Here is a 20,583-nt window from a genome sequence, read left to right as displayed (position 1 = left end):
AGGCAAATCCAAGCCTAGTGCTGAAACCCCATTGCCCAAGGCCCCCCTGGGGTGCTGGAGAAACCTCTGCCCCCGCCCACCAGGGCTTGTCTGAACCCAGGAGCCTGTGAGCTCCCCCCCCCCCCCGTCTCCCCCCCTCCCCCAGCCCATGGTTCCCAGACTGTGGTCGGGTGTCACTGTGTCTCTTGCTCTGGGCATCCAGTAGGGAGGATATCACAAAGCATCCTGAGTGACAAGACACAGACAGTGGACAGCGATCGCACATCCTGGGTGGAGAAGCCCTGAGCCAGCAGAGCCCCCAGGCTGGACTCTGCTGGGTTCCCACATGGCTCCTTCTAACTAGACACAGTGATGGACTTTCTAGGCAAGGATAGGAGTGGACAGGCTGACTTTCCTTAGGCCTCTGCTGTCAGCCCCAACCTGTCACGGGCTCTGGCTGGGGGGAGGAGGGGAGAGGGAGGAGGGGAGGGAAGGAAGGTGATGTGGGTGGGGATGGCAGGGAGTGGGGGTGGGGGGAGACCAGGAGTAGAGAGGATTCAGTCAGCAAGCCACTGCCCGGGCCTGCTCAACCCTAAACACACCTTCAGCTTCCCTTCTAGGACCAGCTTTTAAAGGAGGAAGTAGCCAAAAGTCACCTGTGAGGTTTTCCCTAGGGACATCGGGCCTATGATTTTGCCACCCGCATGGCATCAGGGGACTGGAAAGACATGGGGGAGGGGGCTCACCCAGAGACCCCTGGGAACTTCTCAGAGGATCAATGGGGAGGCCAGTGCAGGGAGCCCTACCCCGAACAGCGGGCAGCACAGCCCTCTAGCAGAGGCCGGTGCCCCCAAGTCCCTTCACCCAGGAGGCGCAGAGACCAGGCTGTGAGCAGGAACTCAAAGGGTTTAGGACCCATTTCCTTCCAAGTAGGGTAAACTCAGCCCCTCCCAGAGCATCCTGACGAGGCTGGAGCAGCCTCAGCCTCCGCTTCACTCCTGAGATGCACAGTGCACATTTGTGGCAGGGTTTGGGGTGCAGTTCTAGAAACATCACAGGGTAGGCACCCTCAACAGGACAGAAGCGCAAGTCGGGTGGCAAGATTGTGGGAGCAGATGGTTCACCAGGGAGCACTGTAGTCACAGAGATGGGGGGGGGGGGGGCTGGGGTCCCAGGGCAGCTCAGAAGGCAGCAGGAGGATTCCTAAGACCGGAAGTTCCCAGAGCACCCTCTGCTGGCTCGCAGGCACCATGGCAACTCGCAGAAAGCTACAAGGATTTCAAGCTTGGCTCTTTTATTTCCTCCGCAGGAAGGCAGAAGGGAGGTGTCCCCAGCTTAGCAAGTTCCAAGTCCTGGCCTCCCTCCCTCAGTACCTCCCATCGCTACCTTCTCCCCACCCCCACTTCAGCCCAGGAGCCAATGAGATTCCTGGTCTCTGGGATGTCTCCTGGGCGCCACCTGAGCTGGATGAGGAAACTCCTTCCTTCCTTCCTTCCTTCCTTCCTTCCTTCCTCCCTCCCTCCCTCTCCCTCTCTCTTTTTGGCAAAGTGGTGTCGGAAGGACCAGGCTGGCCCTGCTGGTTAGACCCACGGGGACCTGTGTCCCACCCAGCCTCAGTAGGTCTTTCCCCGGCCCTCAGAGATGATGCGCTCTGGTCGGGCACGCATGTACCACTCTACCCAGGAGCCATCGTAGATGGGCACGTCGGCCTTGCCACAGAGGTAGGCCCCCAGCGCCACGTGACAGGCCGTGACGCCAGAGCCGCATGTGGCCACTATGGGCCGGGACAGGTCCACCTTCCTCTCCTCGAACAGACGGCGGATTTCATCGGGGCTCTTCTCTAGGCCGGACTCGGTCAAGAATTCCGTGAAGGGGATGTTCACACTGTTGGGGATGTGGCCAGGTTCGATGCCTATGGCAAGAGAGCAGAAGGGAGGGAATGCATGTTAGAATGGTATCAATGGTGCTCCAGGACCGAAGACCTGCAGTGTTGAGAAGATGCCAGACCTGTGCGGTCCTTCCAGCCACAAAACTCAGGCACTAGTGAGAGGCAGTCCTGTGGTACAGATGCTCAGTAAAGAGCCACCTAATGGCCAGGCCTGGTAGTACATGCCTGCGTGCGGGAGGCTGAGGCAGGAGGATCCTGAATGTGAGGCTACAGTCTGAGCTACATAGTAAAACCCTGTCTCAAAAACACCCAAACACTCAGCTAAATTAGTGCATCTACAAATTGCCAGCTGAGGGCTGAAGACTCAGACTCCGTTAAAGCCATTCTGGGGGCCAGGTCTCTTGACTCTGCCCCCTGCCTGTGGGGGTGACACTGCAAGAGACATAGTCCCTGCCCGGCTAGCACTTGCAGCATGGTAGCCGAGGAATGAGGACATCTGGTGGGACAGGCAATCACCAGATAACTGCCAGTGTGGTAGGGGTGAGAAGAACAAAAAGGCTCTCTGCTGGCCCCAGGTGGGTGCAGCACAAACAACACTCATTTTAAGAGCTGGTATTTCTGCATGTCTGCTTTGTGCTGGCCACCGTCTAGATGCCCGCAGTGGCATTTTTCTCCTTCAGCTCTCTATGGGTGAGGAGTGATCACCCCTCTTTGTACCAATGAGAAGAATAAGGTCTCGAGAGACTAGCTTGCCTACAAGTAGGCAGAGGGTTTCACGCCAGGTCATCTGAGACTAGAAAGTTAGCGCTTCACAGCCTGGAGCCTCATCAAGCAAAGATCGCTCCCCTCTCTGCTGGGCTGAGATGGTGAGCTACAGGCAGGTGCAGCTGGCAGGGCCTGGTGAGGGCATTGAGTGACGTTCCTGTGCGCTGCCAAGCCTTTACCCGTCAGCTTGACCGCGGGCTCGAGGCGTGCATCACTCACTCCTTGTCACAGTTGGTCGAGGGACCCCTGAAAAGAGCTATGCACAGAGCAGCGAGTTCATTCTACCCCTCCTCCCGCCTCTGCGTGTGCATACGTACTGAGTCTGAACTCGGGGCCTCAACATTACTATTCAGGGAACTAACACTTGAGCTCTGTCCCCTGCCATTTTTTGCTTTAGTTATTTCTCTCTGTGTGTGTGTGTGTGTGTGTGTGTATGTGCGTGTGCACGTGCACACGTGTGCACACACACACGTCCCAGTACTGGGGCTTAGACTCAGGGCCTGGGGGCTGTCTCTTGGCTTTTCCCCTCAAGGCTGGCACTCTACCACTGGCGCCCAGTTCCATTTCTAGTTTTGGCTAGTTGATTGGAGATAAGAGTCTTACAGACATTTCCTGCTTGGGCTGGCTTCAAACTACAATCTTCAGATCTCACAGGTAAGAACAGTCCACTACATTTAAGGATTTTAAGGTTAAAAAGTCTGTACTTCGGCCATATAGACACAACTTTGTTAATTTTTTAAATTTGAGATTGGTGAAATCCACAGGTGCAGAGCTTTTGGGCCTCTCTGAAAGGCCCCATCAGCGTGGGCAGGGCCAGTCTGCTTTGTGGGGGTCCTCCTGCGGTAGTCGGAGCTGTCCCACCGCCTCGCATCGGGGGAACCAGCCCCTGGCACCACCACGGGTGGCAGCAAGCACCTCTTCAGTTCCCCCGTCCCAAGCCTGGCCCCTGTGAGACTCCATCCCCCTGTAGCCTGGAGGCCTGCCCGGGCTTCTGTGGCCTCAGGGCTGCAGGTTAGAGCAGACCAGGACCTGTCCCAAGCTGGGTCCTGCTTCCTGCCACTCCACAGTGACCCCACGCATGCCCAGAGCTGGGGCAGGGCAGTTTGGGTTCTCACATTCTCACGTGGCACCTGGAGTTACAGCTCGAGGTTGGAGAGAACGTGAAGCAGGTGCTGTCTGGATTTCAAGGGAGAGCAGGGCCTGGAGGACTGAACTCCAATCTTGAGCCCAGGGGATACGCCCGAAAGACTGGGGCTAGCCAGGTACAGATGGCTCACACCTGGAATCCTAGCTACTTGGGAGGCTGAGATCTAGGGATCACAGTTCAAAGCCAGCTTAGGCAGGAAAGTCTGTGAGACTCTTATCTGCAACTAACCAGCAAAAAGTTGGAAGTGGAGCTACAGCTCAGGTGGTAGAGTGCTAGCCCTGAGCAAGGACAGTGCCCAAGCCCTGAGTTCAAGGCCTTAGAAGTAGTCCATGTTCACACACACAATCACTCCTCCCCTAAAAAAATAAAAGACCAGGACAAGGCTCAGACAATGCCAGGGGCTCCGTCAACCCCAAGCCCAGGGCTTACCCTCTCGGGGCTCGGGCTCGATGCCCCGGAACCGGCCAGAAGCGCGGGCATCTACCACTTGGAAGTGCCTGGACTCCAGATTGTCCTTGATGTCCTCAAAGGTCTTGAGGAAGGAGGTGTCCAGCTTCGCGTGGAATGTGGCCGGCTTCGGTTGGGTTTTGCCAGCGCTGAGGGGAAGGCCCTGGCTCATCCAGTGGCGGAGGCCTCCGTCGAGGAGTGACACGGTGTGGTGGCCGAAGGCACGGAACATCCACCAGACCCTGGGTGCCGAGAAGAGACCTTGGTCGCTGCCGTCGTAGACCACGACGTGCGTGTTCTCACCCACGCCCAGGCTGCCCGCATACTCGGCGAACTGCTTGGCACTGGGCAGCATGTGGTCATAGGGGGATGTGTGGTCGCTACAGTGATCCACATCGAAGAAAGCAGCGCCTTGGATGTGGCGTTCTTCAAACTCATGTCGTGGGTTGCGGGCCATCTTGGGCAGATACCAGGAGGCGTCCAGCAACTGCAGGGGCTTCCCGGCGCCTGGTGACCTCAGGGCTTCGGCCACCCACTGCGATGACACCAGAGCGCGGAAGAGCTGAGGGGTGACCATGGCGTCAGTGGCACTCTGCAAGGCAGGGGACACGAAAGCTGTCAGGAGGGGAGGGAGGAAGAGGCCCTTCCCACGGGGAGAGGATCTGCGCTGCTGGGCGCTGCTGGGCGCTGCTGGGCGCTGGTTCACAGGAGGGTCTCCGTCACCGCAAGGCAGGGTCCAGACATGCACACACTGCTGGAGGTGACCCAAGCCCAAACCCAGACTCCGGTGACACTGGGCCTCTCTTGCTGGGTCCCGGCTACCTGTGAGTGAGCCCTGGCTGGCATCATAAAGACAAGCAGGGTCAAAGTCTTAGCCCCTCCCTGAGATGCACCCCGGCTTCGTTGGCAGCCAACCAAGTCCTGGTGGAATTCATTAGCTTATTCACCAGGCATCCTATGCCCTATATTCCTTATGGGGCAGAATGTGCTTTGCTGGGTCCCGCAGAGTCCTCCCGGTCCCCATGCACCCCACAAAGAGGGTAGAGGGGAGAAAGTCCCACCAGTGGGAGGATGCCTCCTAGGGGTTGGTACCAATTGTCACTGAGGGGGACACGGGGGTGCACAAAGTCTGCTTCCTTCCCTGGGTCAGGCCCTGTGCTGGATACTGAGGGACTTGACTTTGCCAAGGCCCCTGGATAAAGAGGAGCCTGCTCAGTAGACGCGATTGAGGAAGGGCCTGGGTTTGGTGTACGCAGAGAAGCCCCTACAGGGGGTGTGGGGGTTTGGGGGGGGGTGTGAGGAGGAGGTGGAAGTCTAACCTCATTTGACCTTTTCAGGGGCTCAGGAAATTCAGCTTGACTCTAGGATAAGGAAGTGGCTGAGGGGCTTTGGCTAAAGGGTAATCCCAGTATCACCAGAGCCAGATAATTCTGGGGAAGGCAAGGCATCTTTGAAAACCTCCATCATGACCAGAGCAGCTCCTGTAACCCCACGGTTCTAGCGACACCTGGCTCATCACTTCCCAGGATCCATTTAGGGTGGAGATAACTCTGGCTGGGAATCAGAGTCCCCCTTCCCCAGTGCAAGTTCCACTGCATGGCTTAACTGCTGTGCAGGAATGTTGGGGTATGAGGCTCATTTTTTTGGGGGGGGGCTGAACTCTGGGCCTGGGCGCTGTCCCTCAGCTAGCACCATCCACTTTAGCCACAGCACTACTTCTGGCTTTTTCCTGCTTATGTGGGGCTGAGGAATTGAACCCAGGGCCTCATGCATGGGAGGCAAGCACTCTGCCATGGAGCCACCTTCCCAGCCCCCATTTGTTTCTTATCATTGAGTTTCCCACCTCCATCTCATAGATATTAAATGAGGAAAGCAGAGGTACCGCCACAGTGTATGAGCTATGTCTGGCCAGAATAATCAAATCCCAGGATTTCTTCCATTACTTCCAGATAGCAGTAAATCCAGAATTTTAATTTCCAGAGGATACAATTTCAGAGGTGAGAAGTCACCCTGCCCCATTCTCCTGGCTTGATTGGTACAATCAGTAAAGACCTGGGGCCTTAGAGGAGGGTCTGTGAGGGCAGGCCATGGGTGTCCCTGAGGGTCAAGGATCAAGCAAAGGGACCTGGTACCTGTGCGGCACAGGGTCAGGATCACTAGGAAGAATTTTGGGAGTGTGGGGGAAGAACATAGGACATATAGAATAGCTCCAGGCCCATCTGAAGGCTGGTCTGAGCCCACGGCCCATTATTAGAAGCTCAGACACTTGGATCTTCCAGGACCTTCCTCTTCCTACTATCAAGGCGCCAAGGTTTGCTGTGTGCGTGTGTGTGTTTGTGTGTGTGTGTGTGTGTGTGTGTGTGTGGTGGTGGTGGTGGTGGGAGGCACTGGGTGCTGTCCCTTAGCTTTCGGCTCAAGATTGGTGCTCTACCACTTGCGCTCTCTCTCCACTTCTAACTTTTTTTTTGCTTTCTTGCCTGGGCTGGCTTTGAACTGTGATCCTTAGCTCTCAGCTAGGATTACAGGTGTGAGCCACCCAGTACAATATTTGAATTTTTATTTTCTTTATTTTACAACATGCTACAACACACATTTCAACGAAATACCAATTTTTAAAGAAGGGGGTGGGGTGGGGAGGGACGCCAGGGACGGCATTACAGGCAACGGGAACGGCTTATGGCAGCCAGATTGCACAGTCTGCAAGAGCTAAAGTTAGAGTTAAGGGAATTTTGCCAGTTGATGTTTAAACAGTCCTTGTTACAAATTAACTTACATAAATTCAGTCAAGAAAATTCAACCCAAAGCAACTGCCAGAAAAAGTCACAAGTTTTGTTTTTCTTTTTTTAAGGTAAACAAAGGCAATTCCCTCTCCCCCTTCTCCCCCCTTCCCCCCATGGCCCTGGGCCCCGGCTCTGCCTCTCCTGTGTCTGGGAAAGTTTCTGGCCTAGCGCAGGTCCTCATGGACCCAGGGAGGCTGGCAAGGCCCAGGCCAGGCCTGTGACAAACGTCACTTTCTTTCCCCTCCAGTAAATTCTCTGCCAGCTTCCTGCCCCCCTCCCGCGGGGGCGGAGGGGGTGCTGGGGCTCAGGGCCCCCCCACCTGGGCCTCTCCCAGTGGCCTCTTTTTGGTCCTCCAGCCCCGGTGGCACCAGGCCAAGCCACCCCCACGCGCCGCGCCCTGCGCGGGGTCCCCGGCCGAGGGGGCTGTACTCCTCCCGAGGGTGACTTGGGGGAGCCCTGAACGCCCCCTCTTTCCTAAACGGCGCTTCCGCCTCCGGCCGGGTCCCACGCTGGCACCCCAAAGACCGCCCTCCCCCTACGGAAAGGCGGTGGGCCGCGGTTCCCCGGTCCTCAGGGCTCCCCGGCTCCGCCACGGCACCCCCATCCCCGCGCCCGCAGAGGTCCCCTCCCCGGGCCACCAACCTGCAGCCCGCCGAAGGGAGGAGACTGGGGCGCGGCCCCCGCGGCGGCCCCTGGGAGCTCCGCGGTCCGCGCCTCCCACCGGCCGGGCGGGAGGGGGGGCGTCCGCGTCCCGCGGCGGCGCCCGCGCCCGGAGTCCCCGCTCCCCGGCGGCCTCCCTCCGGGGCGCTCGCAGGCGGCGGCGCGGGGGTGGGGGGCGGCGAGCCGAGGCCCGGCGCCGCGGCGCGGGCCGGTGCGGACGGCCGGCGAGAGGCGCCCGGTTCCCCCACCCCCCGCGAGGTTCGCTCGATGGTTCGCGCCGCCCGGGGGCGCCGCGGGCTCCGGGTTTAAAGGCGGGGACGAGGCGGCGGGCGGGGACGAGCGCCAGCGCGCGGCGGCCCGGGCGAGTGAGTGCGGCGGCTCCCGGGCGGGCCCCACCTGTGGCCTCGGGGACGCTCCCGGTGGCGTGAGCAGGGCGGACTCTGGGGCGTAGTTTCCGAAGCCAGGGGCGGCCGCGGCCGTGGGGTGAACCCAAGCTGCCGGGAGAGGGGGCCGGAGAGGCAGCCAGGGCCGTAGGGGGAGCCCCCTGCGTCCGGGGCGCCCCGGTTCTGCCCTCCTAGCCAATCGGGCCTCTCCCGGGCGTGTGGTCCCGGTTCTCCCTGCAGGATCCGGAGGGGGAGTGGTGGGTGCAGCTGGGTGAGCCGAGCCCCCGCGTCCCCAGTGCGCGCGCGCGCACGCGGGAGCTCGCCCGCCCCCTGTGCACGGGGGGAGCGGGGCGCGCGGTGTGTGCGTGGGGGGGGGTACACGCACCCCTCCCTCCCCCCCCGCGTGCATAAACAGCACGCGCCCGGCCCCGCCTCCCGCCCCGCCCCCCGGCGCAGCCTCTTAGGCCGCTCTCTTTCCTGGTTCCCGCCCCGCTGCCAGGTGACACGCCGAGCCGACACCATGGTTCAGCAGGTGCTGTACCGGGCGCTGGTCTCCACCAAGTGGCTGGCGGAGTCCCTCCGGTCCGGCCACCTGGGCCCCGGCCTGAGGGTGCTGGACGCGTCCTGGTACTCGCCCGGAAGCCGCCGGGCGCGCCAGGAGTACCAGGAGCGCCACGTGCCGGGGGCCTCCTTCTTTGACATCGAGGAGTGCAGGGACACGGCCTCCCCCTACGAGATGATGCTGCCCAGCGAGGCCTTCTTCGGGGACTACGTGGGCCGCCTGGGCATCGGCAACGACACGCACGTGGTGGTGTACGACGGCGACGACCTGGGCAGCTTCTACGCCCCGCGGGTTTGGTGGATGTTCCGAGTCTTCGGCCACCGCACCGTGTCCGTGCTCAACGGTGGCTTCCGGAACTGGCTGAAGGAGGGACACCCGGTCACCTCGGAGCCTTCGCGCCCCGAGCCCGCCGTTTTCAAAGCCACCCTCAACCGCTCCCTGCTCAAGACCTATGAGCAGGTCATGGAGAACATGGAGTCTAAAAGGTTCCAGCTGGTGGATTCCAGAGCCCAGGGCCGGTACCTGGGCACGGAGCCGGAGCCGGATGCCGTGGGTAGGTCGCCTGTGCTCCCTGGGGAGGATGGCAGTCAGGCCACCCCCCCCTCCCCCCAACCCCCCCCCCATCCAGGATTTTGTCCCCCCTGTCCTGCCCACCCTGGAAGCCCAGCTGCCCTTCTGCTAACAGGGCAGGGGTGGGCTTCTTCAAACTGTCACTGTGTCGTTTCCAGAGCTGTGCTGACAAGTGGCTTCCGCAGGGGTGACTGGTGACAGGGTCCCCCCATGTCCTTTCCACACGCTCACAGGTACCAAAGGGCATCCTGCTGTGAGGGCTGAATAGAAGCCGTGTCAGGACACCCCCTGACCCCGGGGAACCTCATAGGCACCCACAGTGCCCTCCTGGCACTGGCGGGCCCGTTCGCCTGGGCCCCTGTCTGGGGTTTGCAAAGGCCATGCCAGTAAACCTTCCCCAGACAGCTGTGGAGCGGTGCACAGCAGCTGCCTGCACATTGTAGACGCTTGGCCCTGCATTGTTGCCCCAGTGAAACCCTTTGTAAGTTACTTGCTCAGTTCAATGGCAGAGTCAGGACTTGAACCCCATGCTACTTTGTTTCAAACCAGCAGCTAGAACTGGGCATAGCCCTCCCACTGCCAGGAAGGTGTCTGGCTGAGATGGTTCTTGGGCTCCCTGTGCGCAAGGGGAGTACAGGGGCAAGAGGGGAGCTTCTGGAGAGGAGGTGCTGCTTCTAGAAGCTTCTAACCACAGAGGAAATCTTGCCCTTCCTAGCCCCAGGACCTGTGGCCAGCATCTCCCTAGGAGAGCAGCTGCTTTGCCCGCATTTAAGTTCTGTACTAACTTTTACCTAACTTGTTGCAAAATGTCTCTTCCTTTGTGGGCCAGAAGTGGGAGAAGGGGAGAATGCTGGGAAATCTCTTTAGGAGTCTTAGAGCTGGACTTGGTCACCTCCTGGGAAGAGGGGAGGGGTGAAGCACACAGAAGCGGGGTCAGAGGCAGGTCAAGGCTGCACACCTAGATAGCAGAGCTGGAGACTGCAGGGCGCTGTCCTCTAGTCCTCTTGTCCAGGCGCCTGCCCTCCTTGCCCGGCGTCATCTCAGAAGGTCTAGTGAAGAGTCATACTGCTGGCATGGGCAGCCCTTCCTGGCCTGAGTTCAAGGCACATTTTGTTGTTAGTTACTCTGGAGGTGAGGGCAGCGGAGCTGGTTCCTGAGGCGTTTCTAGCCTTCTCAGAAACACACAGAGAAATGCCTGATGCCAGGCACAATTACTATTCCCATTCTACAGATGAGGAAACTGGGAGGTTTGAACTCGTGCCTGTTAGGCAGGTCTCTACCACTGAGCCACGCTCCCTGCCCCGGCCGTCCTGACAGGGTGTTGCCCCTAGCCGAGCTGGAAGCAGGGTCTTAGAAGCTTGTTGCCCATCCTGGGCAGGCGGCTGCCCTGCTGCCATTTTTCTAAGGTTGGGGGGGGGGGGGTAGGAGTCCTGCAGGCCTGAGTCTGCATCCGGGTGTGGCATTAGGTGTGGCCATGGTGCGTTTCCCCACTGGGTGCTGTAATTCACGGAGGAGCAGCACTGGCTGCCCCTTTAGAGCTGCACGTCGGCCTTGCTCTCTTGCTCCTGGAGAGGTAGTCAGGACTGGGGGGGGGGGGGAAGGAGTGACCCGTGGTGAACCCTGGAGAGCACTTTTGTTACAGAACCTGTACCCAGCAGTCTGTTCTTTCTGGAACAAAGAGGGAGGGCTAGGGCACTGGCGCTGCTGCCCAGGGGAGGGGAGGGGGGCTGGGAGAAAGATTTTCTCTACTGAGGCAGGTGCAGAGGGGCTGGGACTGGACACTGGGTCGGCAAGCATCAAAGCAAGCCTAGTTCCCAAGGCCAGTGCCCGTGTGTGCGTGTGTGAGCAAACACAGGGACCATGTTGTGAGGAGAAAGGTCACTGATACACAATATTACTTCATTGTTTCATCATAGGACTAAGAAACCCCTCTGTCCCGGCCCCTCCTCCAAGGCTGGCGGGTAGGACTGCAGGCCCTGGATTCCAAGGTCTTTAAGAGGAAAAGTGGAAAAGGCCCAAAGCAGTGTTCCTGCCCTTCAGTGTACACATCCAGCTAGAACCTGACTATCCTCATTTGCCAACTTCACCGGCACCTTCTTTCCCCCAAACCAAACACTGATTCTAGACCTCTGAGCAGAGGAGGAGCAAGAGCTGCTATTCATCCTCCCTCTACCTCAGCCTCCTTTTTCGGAGAGGCTCTGGGAGTCAAAGAACACACATACCTTTACTGCAAGCTACCTGCCCTCTCTGAGCCGGAGCTCTCCATCCGTGCCGGGACAAGCAGCTCCCTGGCTTTGTGAAGGCTGGGGAAGGTCTCAAGAGAACCCAGAACAGTGGTCTGTCCACTATGGGGAGGGAAGGCGGCAGCCTGCAGCTGGGGATGGACAGGGAGGGAGGGAGAAGCAAGAGGCCCAGCCGGCCTCTGATCAACATGGAGCCTTGCTCCAGGTGGCTGTTCTCCAGAGTTTTCTGGCCTCGGCCCATGGGCTCATGGCAGACCTTCCCTCCCTGCACATTTAAATGTGGCTCCTGCACATTTAAATTCTCCAGGCACAGGCCCTGAGCCCAGCTCAGGGGTGACCAGGAGGACCCCGCTCCCCTCACCTCCACCCCCGGGCTTCATCCCCAGAAAGGCTCCCCTTTGTAGAATCCTTCCATTCTGCCAAATGCATTCCCCAACGGCCCCTGCCTGCAGGCCCCAGAGCTTGAAGCTGGGTTTCTTGGGGAGGTCCACCCTCAAAGCTGGCAGTCACCAGCGCCACTAGGGCAGGGTCAGTACCTAGCTGACCAGTACACCCAGACTAACATCTCCATTCGGACAGGATGTGATGGAAGCTGGGCACTGTGGCTCACGCCTGTAATCCTAGTTACTCAGGAGGCTGAGCTCTGAGGATTGGCATGCAAAGCCACACCAGGCAGGAAAGTTCATGAGACTTTTTTTTTTTTTCAGGCAGAAAAAGTTTATTGGGGGGAAAGCAAACTGCAGGCCTGCAAGAGTTGGAGCCATGCGGAAACAGAGGGGAAGGAAGAAGAGAAAGAGAGAGAAAAAGAGATTCTTATTTTCAATTAACCAGCAAAAAAGCTGGAAGTGGAGCTGTGGCTCAAATGGTAGAGCACCAGCGTTGAGTGAAAAAGCTAAGGGACAACACCTAGGCCCTGAGGTCAAGCCCCTGTACTGGTAACACACACACACACACACACACACACACACACAGATGAGGTAGAATCACAGCGGGAAGAAGCAGTCATCGTTTACAAGTGGGGACTTGTGTAGTCAGGGGACTTCTGTGCTGATCATTCTGGAACTTGGGGTTCTAAAATAGCTGGCTTCATTGTGCATCTGTTGCACCAGGATTATTAAGGGGTCAGTTACTAAGGGTCACCAGGGGCTTTTACCTACATCAGGGCAACCTTTCCCAGCCTGTGAGGTGAGAAGGTCGTCTCCCCATTCCACAGCAGGTGGACTGAGGCGCAGCGCGGAGGGGTCTGCCACTTCCTGATGAATTGGGTTTAGGGTATGGCTTACTGGCTGACTAGGCTTTGGCCAGTAGGCCAAGCCAGCTTTGGCCATGCTTATACTCTTTGCCTCTCTTGCTTGCATGTGAAGTCAGTTTTGGCACAGAGCCTCACTGGGTATGAAATGGTTCTAGAAAGGACCACAGAGTGAAGGCCAGCTCCTCCTCTCTGCTCCCCTCAAGCTTCTGGTGTCATTTTTCAAGCTTCAGGTATCATCATTGTATCATTTCTTCCTTCCTTCCCTCCCTCCCTCCCTCCTTCCCTCTTTCCTTCCTTCCTTCCAACCTCTTCCTTTTTTCTTTCTTTTGTCGGTCAGGACCTGGGTGCTGTCCCTGAGCTCTTTTGCTCAAGCCTAGTGCTGTACCACTTTGAACCACAGCTCTACTTCTAGTTTTCTGGTGGTTAATTGGAGATAGGAGTCTCATGGGACATTCTTGCCTGGGCTGGCTTTGAACCACAATCCTCAGATCTCAGCCTCATGAGCAGCTAGGATTACAGGCGTGAGCCACCATTGCAAACCTGGCTTGCAAAGCTATCTTTAGAGTCATGGCTGGTGCAGCCCTCATGCGTGCATCTCCTAACCCTAACCCGTGTCCTTTGTCACCATCCAGGACTGGAGTCAGGGCATATCCGAGGCTCCCTCAACATGCCCTTCATGGACTTCTTGACAAAGGATGGCTTTGAGAAGAGCCCCGAGGAGCTCCGGGCCATGTTCCAGGCCAAGAAGGTGGACCTGGCACAGCCCCTCATCGCCACGTGCCGCAAGGGGGTCACAGCGTGCCACATCGCACTGGCCGCCTACCTCTGTGGCAAACCTGACGTGGCCGTCTACGATGGCTCCTGGTCGGAGTGGTTCCGCCGGGCACCCCCGGAGACCCGGGTGTCCCAAGGGAAGGGCGGGAAGGCCTGAGCTCGGCCTCTCCAGCGTACTAACTGTAGCCAGTTTAGAGAGGCTGGCGTGGCCTGCTGCCTCACACCTGCTAGCCAGAGGAGATTGACCGGGTTTTAGGATGGCGCAAGAGCCCACCCTTTTCAAACATCTGGAATAAACCACCTTTTTCTGAGTCATGTGTCTGCCCTGGGTTCTGTCCCTGCCCTTCACTTCCATCCTTTTCAGATTCCTCAGACCCCCCCCCCCCCAACAAGCCTGCAGCTGTCGGCCACCCCGAGGACACACCACGTTGTTCAGTGGTGGCAGAGAAAGCCACTTGCTGCGCATGTCAGGTGCACTCTGTCCTGGAGCATGCTGGGACCAACCAGCAAGGCCCGGCAGGAAGTGGGTGCCAGAGAGAGGAAGTCAGTGCCGGACTGGCCCTGTCTTTCCAGCTGCGGGAGGGTGGGGAGGACTAGGGACAGCACAGCTGGCCTTCCAAGGTGGCGTCACACACCCTAGGATCTCTCGGGAGCTGGGGCCTATAAGCCGGCAAAGGGAGGCAGAGGGCTGTGGCTTTAGTGCCCTTCTGGCTTCAGAAAGACTTTGCTGGGTGGCAGTGGCTCACACTTGTAATTCAGATGTGCAGTTCAAAGTCAGCCCAGGCAGAAATGGGACTCATTTCCAACTAACCACCAAAATCCAGGAGGGGAGCTGTGGCTCAAATAGTAGAGTGCCAGTTGAGGGAAAGAGTTAAGAGGACTATGCCTGGGTCCCGAGTTCAAGCCCCAGGACCAGCATTCACACACACACACACACACACACACACACAGAGTTAACACCGTGAATCCCTCACTCCACGGGAGAGAGGCCCCTCACCGTATCTTACATTTTAGTCTTCCTGCCCAGTCCCTGATCCCTTGGCATCCAGCTTGGCCAGCCAGAATCCCCCCCCCCCCTCCACTACTTTGACCTGCATATTTAGACCTTTCATATTTTAGTGTCTTCTAAACTATTGAACTGCATACCCTTCGAGAGCCAATGAAATGGCCCTTCTGTGAGCCCTGCTCCCTTTTCTCTGAACAGACTTAGTCCTGCCTTCTCTTGACTCCTTCCTTCTCCCGCACTTCCTTGTACTTGGTGACACCTGTGTCTAGTGAGTTTGGCACACAACCCGACCTTTGGGGCTGCTCAGAGGATATTTTGAGTGGATAAGTAAATGTCTCTTCTGTCCCAGGAGTCCTAGTCCTCTCCCGCACCTTTTCCCTTAGGGGTGGGGGCATCAGCCCTCCGAGATCATAGAGATTACCGTGGCAACTCCAATGAACAGCTGGGAAGGCTGTTCCCTAGCAACCACTTACTGGTCCTCATCAGTAGTGGTGTGGGTGGGTCTACGTCCTGCCAGCTTTAGGACACTCCAGAGCGGATCAGGGGCTTTGATGGTATGAAAGACCGTGGAGAGGCGAGACAGAGAGACCTGTGAGCATGGGCCAGGGCTCTGCCAAGACCTGGGTTTTCTTTTCTTTCTCTCTACGCAGAGCTGCTTGTGAGTGCCGAGTGCTCAGGCTGTCGTTGGGCCTACCCTCCCTCTCTCCTTCGTCGACGTCTGTCGGGACCTTCCTATCCAGGTCAGAAACTGGCAGTGAGCCCCACTTTCTGGGCCAGCCTGTCCAGGATGCTCAGACAGGGAGCTACGGGAGGCCTGTCGGTGGGTGGCTGGGGGGTTGCAGCAGGAATGGGACAGGAGGGAGACAAGTAATCTGCAGGAGCTTGGCCTAGCTTGAAGACATACAGCTGTTTTAGCACCATCCCCGTCCTTATTTCTTTTCTTCCCGTTTCCCCATCATGACAGAAGATTAATTTATAGTTACTCTGAACGCCTCCGTGAGCCCTTGTGAAGATGTACTGACCTACTAGGTGTAGAGATGCTGGAGGTAGGGGCTGTATGAGTCAGCTTCACTGCGTAACAAGTCACCCCCAAACTCAGTGACCTGGGATGACGTGCTGGTCATCTCTTGGTCTCAGGGGTTGAGATTGTAGGTCAGCTTTGGTGGATCTCTCTCAGGTGGCATTCTGGTGAGGGGTGAGGATTCAGTGTCAAAGTGAAGGACTCTTTTCCAAGGTCACTATGTACATAGCAGGACTGAGGTTTTCATAAGCCACTGCCCAGAAGCCATGTCATTCCTTGCCACATGGACCTTTGCACAGGACAACTCCTCACACAACCCCGACTTCCAATCAGGGAGTCCGGGAGCTGGGAAGAGCCTGACAGTGTGAACAGCTTTGGTAACTCAGAGGTGACCTGCTTCACTTAAGCCACATCCAAGTCACTCGGTCCAGACACACTCGAGGGGAGAGGACTCACTGTGCAGCGGCCACACAATTGCCAGCCACTGTCCACCTCTGGGCCCCCACAAGAGACCCCCCCCTCCGAGTACGACCCATATCCACCTGCTCTCACAATGTCCAAAGCCTCACCTGGTGGTGGTGTGGATGAGGCTCCTGGGTGTCCTCGGTCCTCTCCTCCCCGGCAGAGCTCCTGGAACACCACCAGGCGGTAGCGCCAAGGACACAAGAGACACCATGGACGCCTCCATTCAAACATGAGGACAATGACACAGGTCCACGGCAGTTCTGAAACCCAGCCTGGCCAAGGCCGCCGGTTCCTTGTGTGGGTTTCTAGTTGGAGACCATCCTCCACCGCCCCCAACTCTGACCTGTGGTCTCCTTCTTCCACGCTAGTCCAATAGTAGTTTTCATTTTCTCCGAAACTATGACAGAAGCCACAGCCACTGTTCGCCTGGAGCTCCTGGGGAGGATCGTCACAGCTAAGCTTCTTAGACGCTCTGCCATTGTGCAAAGAGGGCTTGCTGTGAGACTGAATAGTATTCTGAACCTTAGATGTGTGTGTGTGTGTGTGTGTGTGTGTGTGTGTGTGTGTGTGTGTGTGTGTGTGTGTGAACTAGGGCTCTGGGCACTGTCCCTGAGCATTTTTGCTCAAGGCTAGCCCTTTACCACTTGAGCCACAGCTCCACTGGTTAATTGGAGATAAGCATCTCAAGGACTTTCCTGCCTGGGCTGGCTTTGAACCTCCATCCACAAAATTTCATCTCCTGAGTAGCTAGGATGGCAGGTATGTGCCACTAGCACCCCATCTTCTTTCTATGGTGGTAACAAATGGCTATAATCACACGCTTGGTCTCATCTTCCTTCCAGACCACTGAAGCCATGTCTTACATGTCTTAATTTTCTATTCTGTGGCATCTAGAGAGGAGAGTTTTCAAAACCACAAAGTCCTTCCTGGCTCATCTCTGCTAGATCCTCCCTTCTTTTACTCCTTTCTGTCAGGATTTGCCATAAGCAACAGGACTACTCTGGGGCAAGTTCCTTCAGTACCTGTGCAGAAAATCTGTGCCACCCAATCTCTCAGCCCATGGTGACATGTTCTTTGTGTCACATCCCACCAATGATGGTGCACTGTCTTAAGGTCTCACCCCTTCCCTTCCTCCCTTCCTTCCCTTTGGCTCCTACAAGCTCAGATTTCCGCCCTGTCCAACATGTATGGAGGGTGTAGGAGGCTTTTCCTGTCGTGCTTCTCAAACTCCCTCAAGGACCCCCACCGCTTGGCCCTTAGGTGTTCATACTACAACCTCCCACTGTGGGTACGAAATCATGGATTATCCATTGCTGCATAGCAACTAACCATGAAGCTTAGCAGCTGAGACCTCTGCACTCACCTGAGTATCAACCAGCTTATGATCCCACAGTTTCCACTCTTGGGCAGTGTGGATGGAGATAGACAGCTTTCGTGTCCCAAGCACCCCTGGGGTGTCTCTGGGAAATGGGGGAGGGGGGTCTGATGTATGAACAGGTCACGAGCTCCCCACGGAGATCAGCCTTTCCTGGGAGCCTGAGCAGCAGCTGCATGTTGGATGCATTCTTTCTCTTATCTTGAAGGCAGGATGTTCTAGTTTGGGGTGAGTTTGGGGGTCAGCAGCAAGTTCCTGGAATCAGCTCAGAAAAACAAGCAAGGCCACAGGAATTCAGAGCAAAGGTCATGTTCAAGAGGATGGGACCACTGGGGCGCACTGCCTGCTCTTCTGTGGGGTCAGGATTCTGGAGGGCCTCACGTGGGGCCTGGTGACAGCTGGGCTGTGTGGCTATGAAGCCAGGGTTGGCAGGGTCAGGAGACATGGGCAAGTCCATTCCAGGGCAGAATTCATTCCGTTCTTCAAGGCTCGTTGGCTAAACAGCCTGCGCTTCTTAACAGCTGTTGACCTCACATCCTGGCCACACAGGGTGGCTTCAAATGTAGCAGCAGCCATGCTCACAGACTGAGCAGACCAGAGAGAGCCAGGGAGAGGGAGGGTGGGAACAAAAAAGACACAAGGGATCTAACCCAGAAGTCCAGAAGTGTCAGCATTTTGGACATAGTGTGTGTGTGTGTGTGTGTGTGTGTGTGTGTGTGTGAGAGAGAGAGAGAGAGAGAGAGAGAGAGAGAGAGAGAGAGAGAGAGAAGCAGACAGACAGACAATACTGGGGCTTGATCTCAGGGCCTGGGTGCTGTCCTTGAGCTTTTTTGGCTCAAGGCCAACATTCTATCACTTGGTCTACATTTCCACTTCCAGCTTTTTAATGGTTAATTGGAGATAAGAGTCTTATAGACTTTCCTGCCCAGGTTGGCTTTGAACCACAACCCTCAGATCTCAGCCTCCTGAGTGGCTAGGATTGCAGGCCTGAGCCTCCAGTGCCTGGATGATGTAAGCAAACCACAAGGTCTGGCCTGTATTTGAGCAGGACAGGTGACATGGGGTCTGAATGCATAGGGGGAGGGGGAATATGTTGAAGGTCACAGCAGAAGATGCAAGTAATGAAGTGAGATAGTTATGTGTGTGTGTGTATACACACACAGACACAGAGGCATAGACAGACAGACAGACAGACAGACAGATTTCCCTCTCTGCCTGTGCTAGGGGTTGAACCCAGGACCTCATGCAAGCTATCCAAGTGCTTTACCACTAAGCCGGATCCCTAGCCCCAAATAACCATGAAGTATTAAAACAAACAGCAAGTTTTACTTCCTATTGTTCATCTTGAAAGGAAATGAAGTCGATATGTTTCCTACCTGATTGAGGCTATCTGCGAACCAACTTGCTGGCGACCTTAGACAAGTTACTCTCCCTCTCTGGTCCTCGATTCTCGAAGACACATTCCAGCCTCTAACCTTATTCTATTGCATAGACCCTAGGTCAGACTAGGTTTTATTGTATTTCTACCACAACATTTGCAAATTCCTGGGGTGGGGGAAACCTCCGTATGTGGCAAAGGAATATAAATAAGAAATTGGTTCTCAGAAACAGAACATAAACGTGCAAACTGCAAAGGCGTTTGGAGATGTAGAGCTGGCTCAGAAGCTTGTCACCTGGAGCCTGGTCCTTGCTACCAGCTCCCCTCATCTTCCCCAGATCAGCCATGGCCTGACATAACATAGCATTTACAGTAGGGTGCCAGTGGCTCATACCTGTAATTCTTTTTTTAATAAGTTTTTATTGAGATTAGGTGATTACATAAATTTCACATATTTCACAGTATTGTGGAATAGTGATACTTAGTTAAAGTCACAAACATTTTAACCTTCACAAGGCCAATTGTCATTATCATGGTCTATACAGTTTGTGAATTGTATAAGCTTTGACAATACAACTATTTCTTCCACATCAGATGATATTTACAGTCTTTCCGTTTGCTTAGTATAAGCTGTGCCCTCTTTTTTTTTTTAATTGTGAAAATACCGTACAGAGGGGTTACAATTACATGAGCAAGGTAATGAGTACATTTCTTATCAAGCATTGTTGCCTCCTCCTTTGTTTCCCCTTCCCATCCCTTCCCATCCTCCCCCACTCTTCCCCCCCCCCCCCCAGTTCCCTCTTTCCCTCTCATTCCCTCCCTCCCGTCACTCTGAGTTGCTCAGTTCATTTTCATCCATGTCCAGTGCAGCTGATGGGCCCCTCTGGTTTATGTTTTCCATTTCCCTCTGATTCTGTATCCTCCTCCTAGGTTCCCGCAGATGTGCTCATATATATACCATAGATGTGGTCAAGAACCTGGAGTCATTTAGCAATGATATGACAAAATGAGTGGAAGTCCTTTGTTTCTCGAGTCCTGTTTACTTTGTCGTATCTCCTTGCATTTTTGTCATGCCTGTAATTCTAACTACTCAGGAGACTGAGGATTGTGGTTCAAAGCCACCTGGGCAGGAAAGTCTGTAAGACTCTTAGTTCCAATTAGCAAAAAAACCAGAAATGGAGCTGTGGCTGGAGTAGTAGAACACTAGCCGTAAGTGAAAAAGCTCAGAGACAGGGCTGGGCTGTAGCTCAGTGGCAAAGCTCTTGGCTAGCAAGTCCAGTGTCCTGGGTTCGATCCCAAGTACTAAAAAAGACTAAAAAGTACTAAAAATGAAAAAAGCTGAAGGACAGTGCTCAGGACCTGAGTTCAAGCCTCAGTACCTGAAGAATAATAACAACAAGGAAAACAAACCCCACATGTTTACAGAAACTGAAAGAACCAGCGGGGGAGGGGGGGGGGGAGGAGGGGGCGAGGGGGGAGGGAGGCACTCAGGCCTCCATAGTCCAGGCTTGCTCTAGGCTCCAAGGGGGTGCTGGAATGGGTTGGTGGGGAGAAGAGGAGGAGGGGATGGAGGGCTAAGAGGGCACCTGGAGCCCAAGGCTGCTTGACGACCCTTTGAGGGCTCAGCTTTCTGGAGAGGGGAGAGCCTGTGGGGACCTAGGCAGAGGCCAGGGCCTGGCGATGGTGGAGGAGGCCGGTCAGGGGCAGCTGGACCTCTGTGGTCATTCCTATTTAGCTCTCTGCTTGTTCACAGAGACTGTCACCTGAGACCCTGCAGCGTGTGGCTGTATCCCCAGGACCGGGCTTGGAATTGCCTGTCCCAGGGCCAGAGTTCATGAAGCTGAGTCACCAAGCAGGTAGGATGGACAGACAACCGGGCTTCCGGAGG

The 20,583-nt window shown here is 56.2% G+C and overlaps 2 protein-coding genes across 3 annotated transcripts; one reads left to right on the top strand and one right to left on the bottom strand.

The window, feature by feature from the left end:
- Positions 1-1,256: 1,256 nt before the first annotated feature.
- On the bottom strand, positions 1,257-8,137 carry Mpst (mercaptopyruvate sulfurtransferase). 2 transcript variants are annotated; one of them, XM_042693113.1, is made up of 3 exons: positions 8,063-8,137; positions 4,209-4,818; positions 1,257-1,891 (listed from the first exon to the last, which is right to left on the bottom strand). In XM_042693113.1, exons 2-3 carry the CDS (start codon positions 4,801-4,803, stop codon positions 1,593-1,595), a joined length of 894 nt encoding a protein of 297 aa, XP_042549047.1. In that variant the 5' UTR covers positions 4,804-4,818; positions 8,063-8,137; the 3' UTR covers positions 1,257-1,592. The 2 variants fall into 2 exon arrangements, with proteins under 2 accessions (XP_042549047.1, XP_042549046.1); XM_042693112.1 differs by lacking the exon at positions 8,063-8,137 and adding an exon at positions 7,649-7,734.
- Positions 8,010-13,761, top strand: Tst (thiosulfate sulfurtransferase). The gene is made up of 3 exons (XM_042693114.1): positions 8,010-8,031; positions 8,549-9,164; positions 13,309-13,761. Exons 2-3 carry the CDS (start codon positions 8,570-8,572, stop codon positions 13,605-13,607), a joined length of 894 nt encoding a protein of 297 aa, XP_042549048.1. The 5' UTR covers positions 8,010-8,031; positions 8,549-8,569; the 3' UTR covers positions 13,608-13,761.
- The last annotated feature ends 6,822 nt before the right edge of the window (positions 13,762-20,583 follow it).

Source organism: Dipodomys spectabilis, unplaced genomic scaffold (assembly GCF_019054845.1).
Source record: "Dipodomys spectabilis isolate Male_0828 unplaced genomic scaffold, ASM1905484v1 ptg000163l, whole genome shotgun sequence".
Classification (NCBI taxonomy): domain Eukaryota; kingdom Metazoa; phylum Chordata; class Mammalia; order Rodentia; family Heteromyidae; genus Dipodomys; species Dipodomys spectabilis.
Note: the sequence above shows the minus strand (reverse complement) of the source record. Positions and strands in the feature narration are given on the sequence as shown.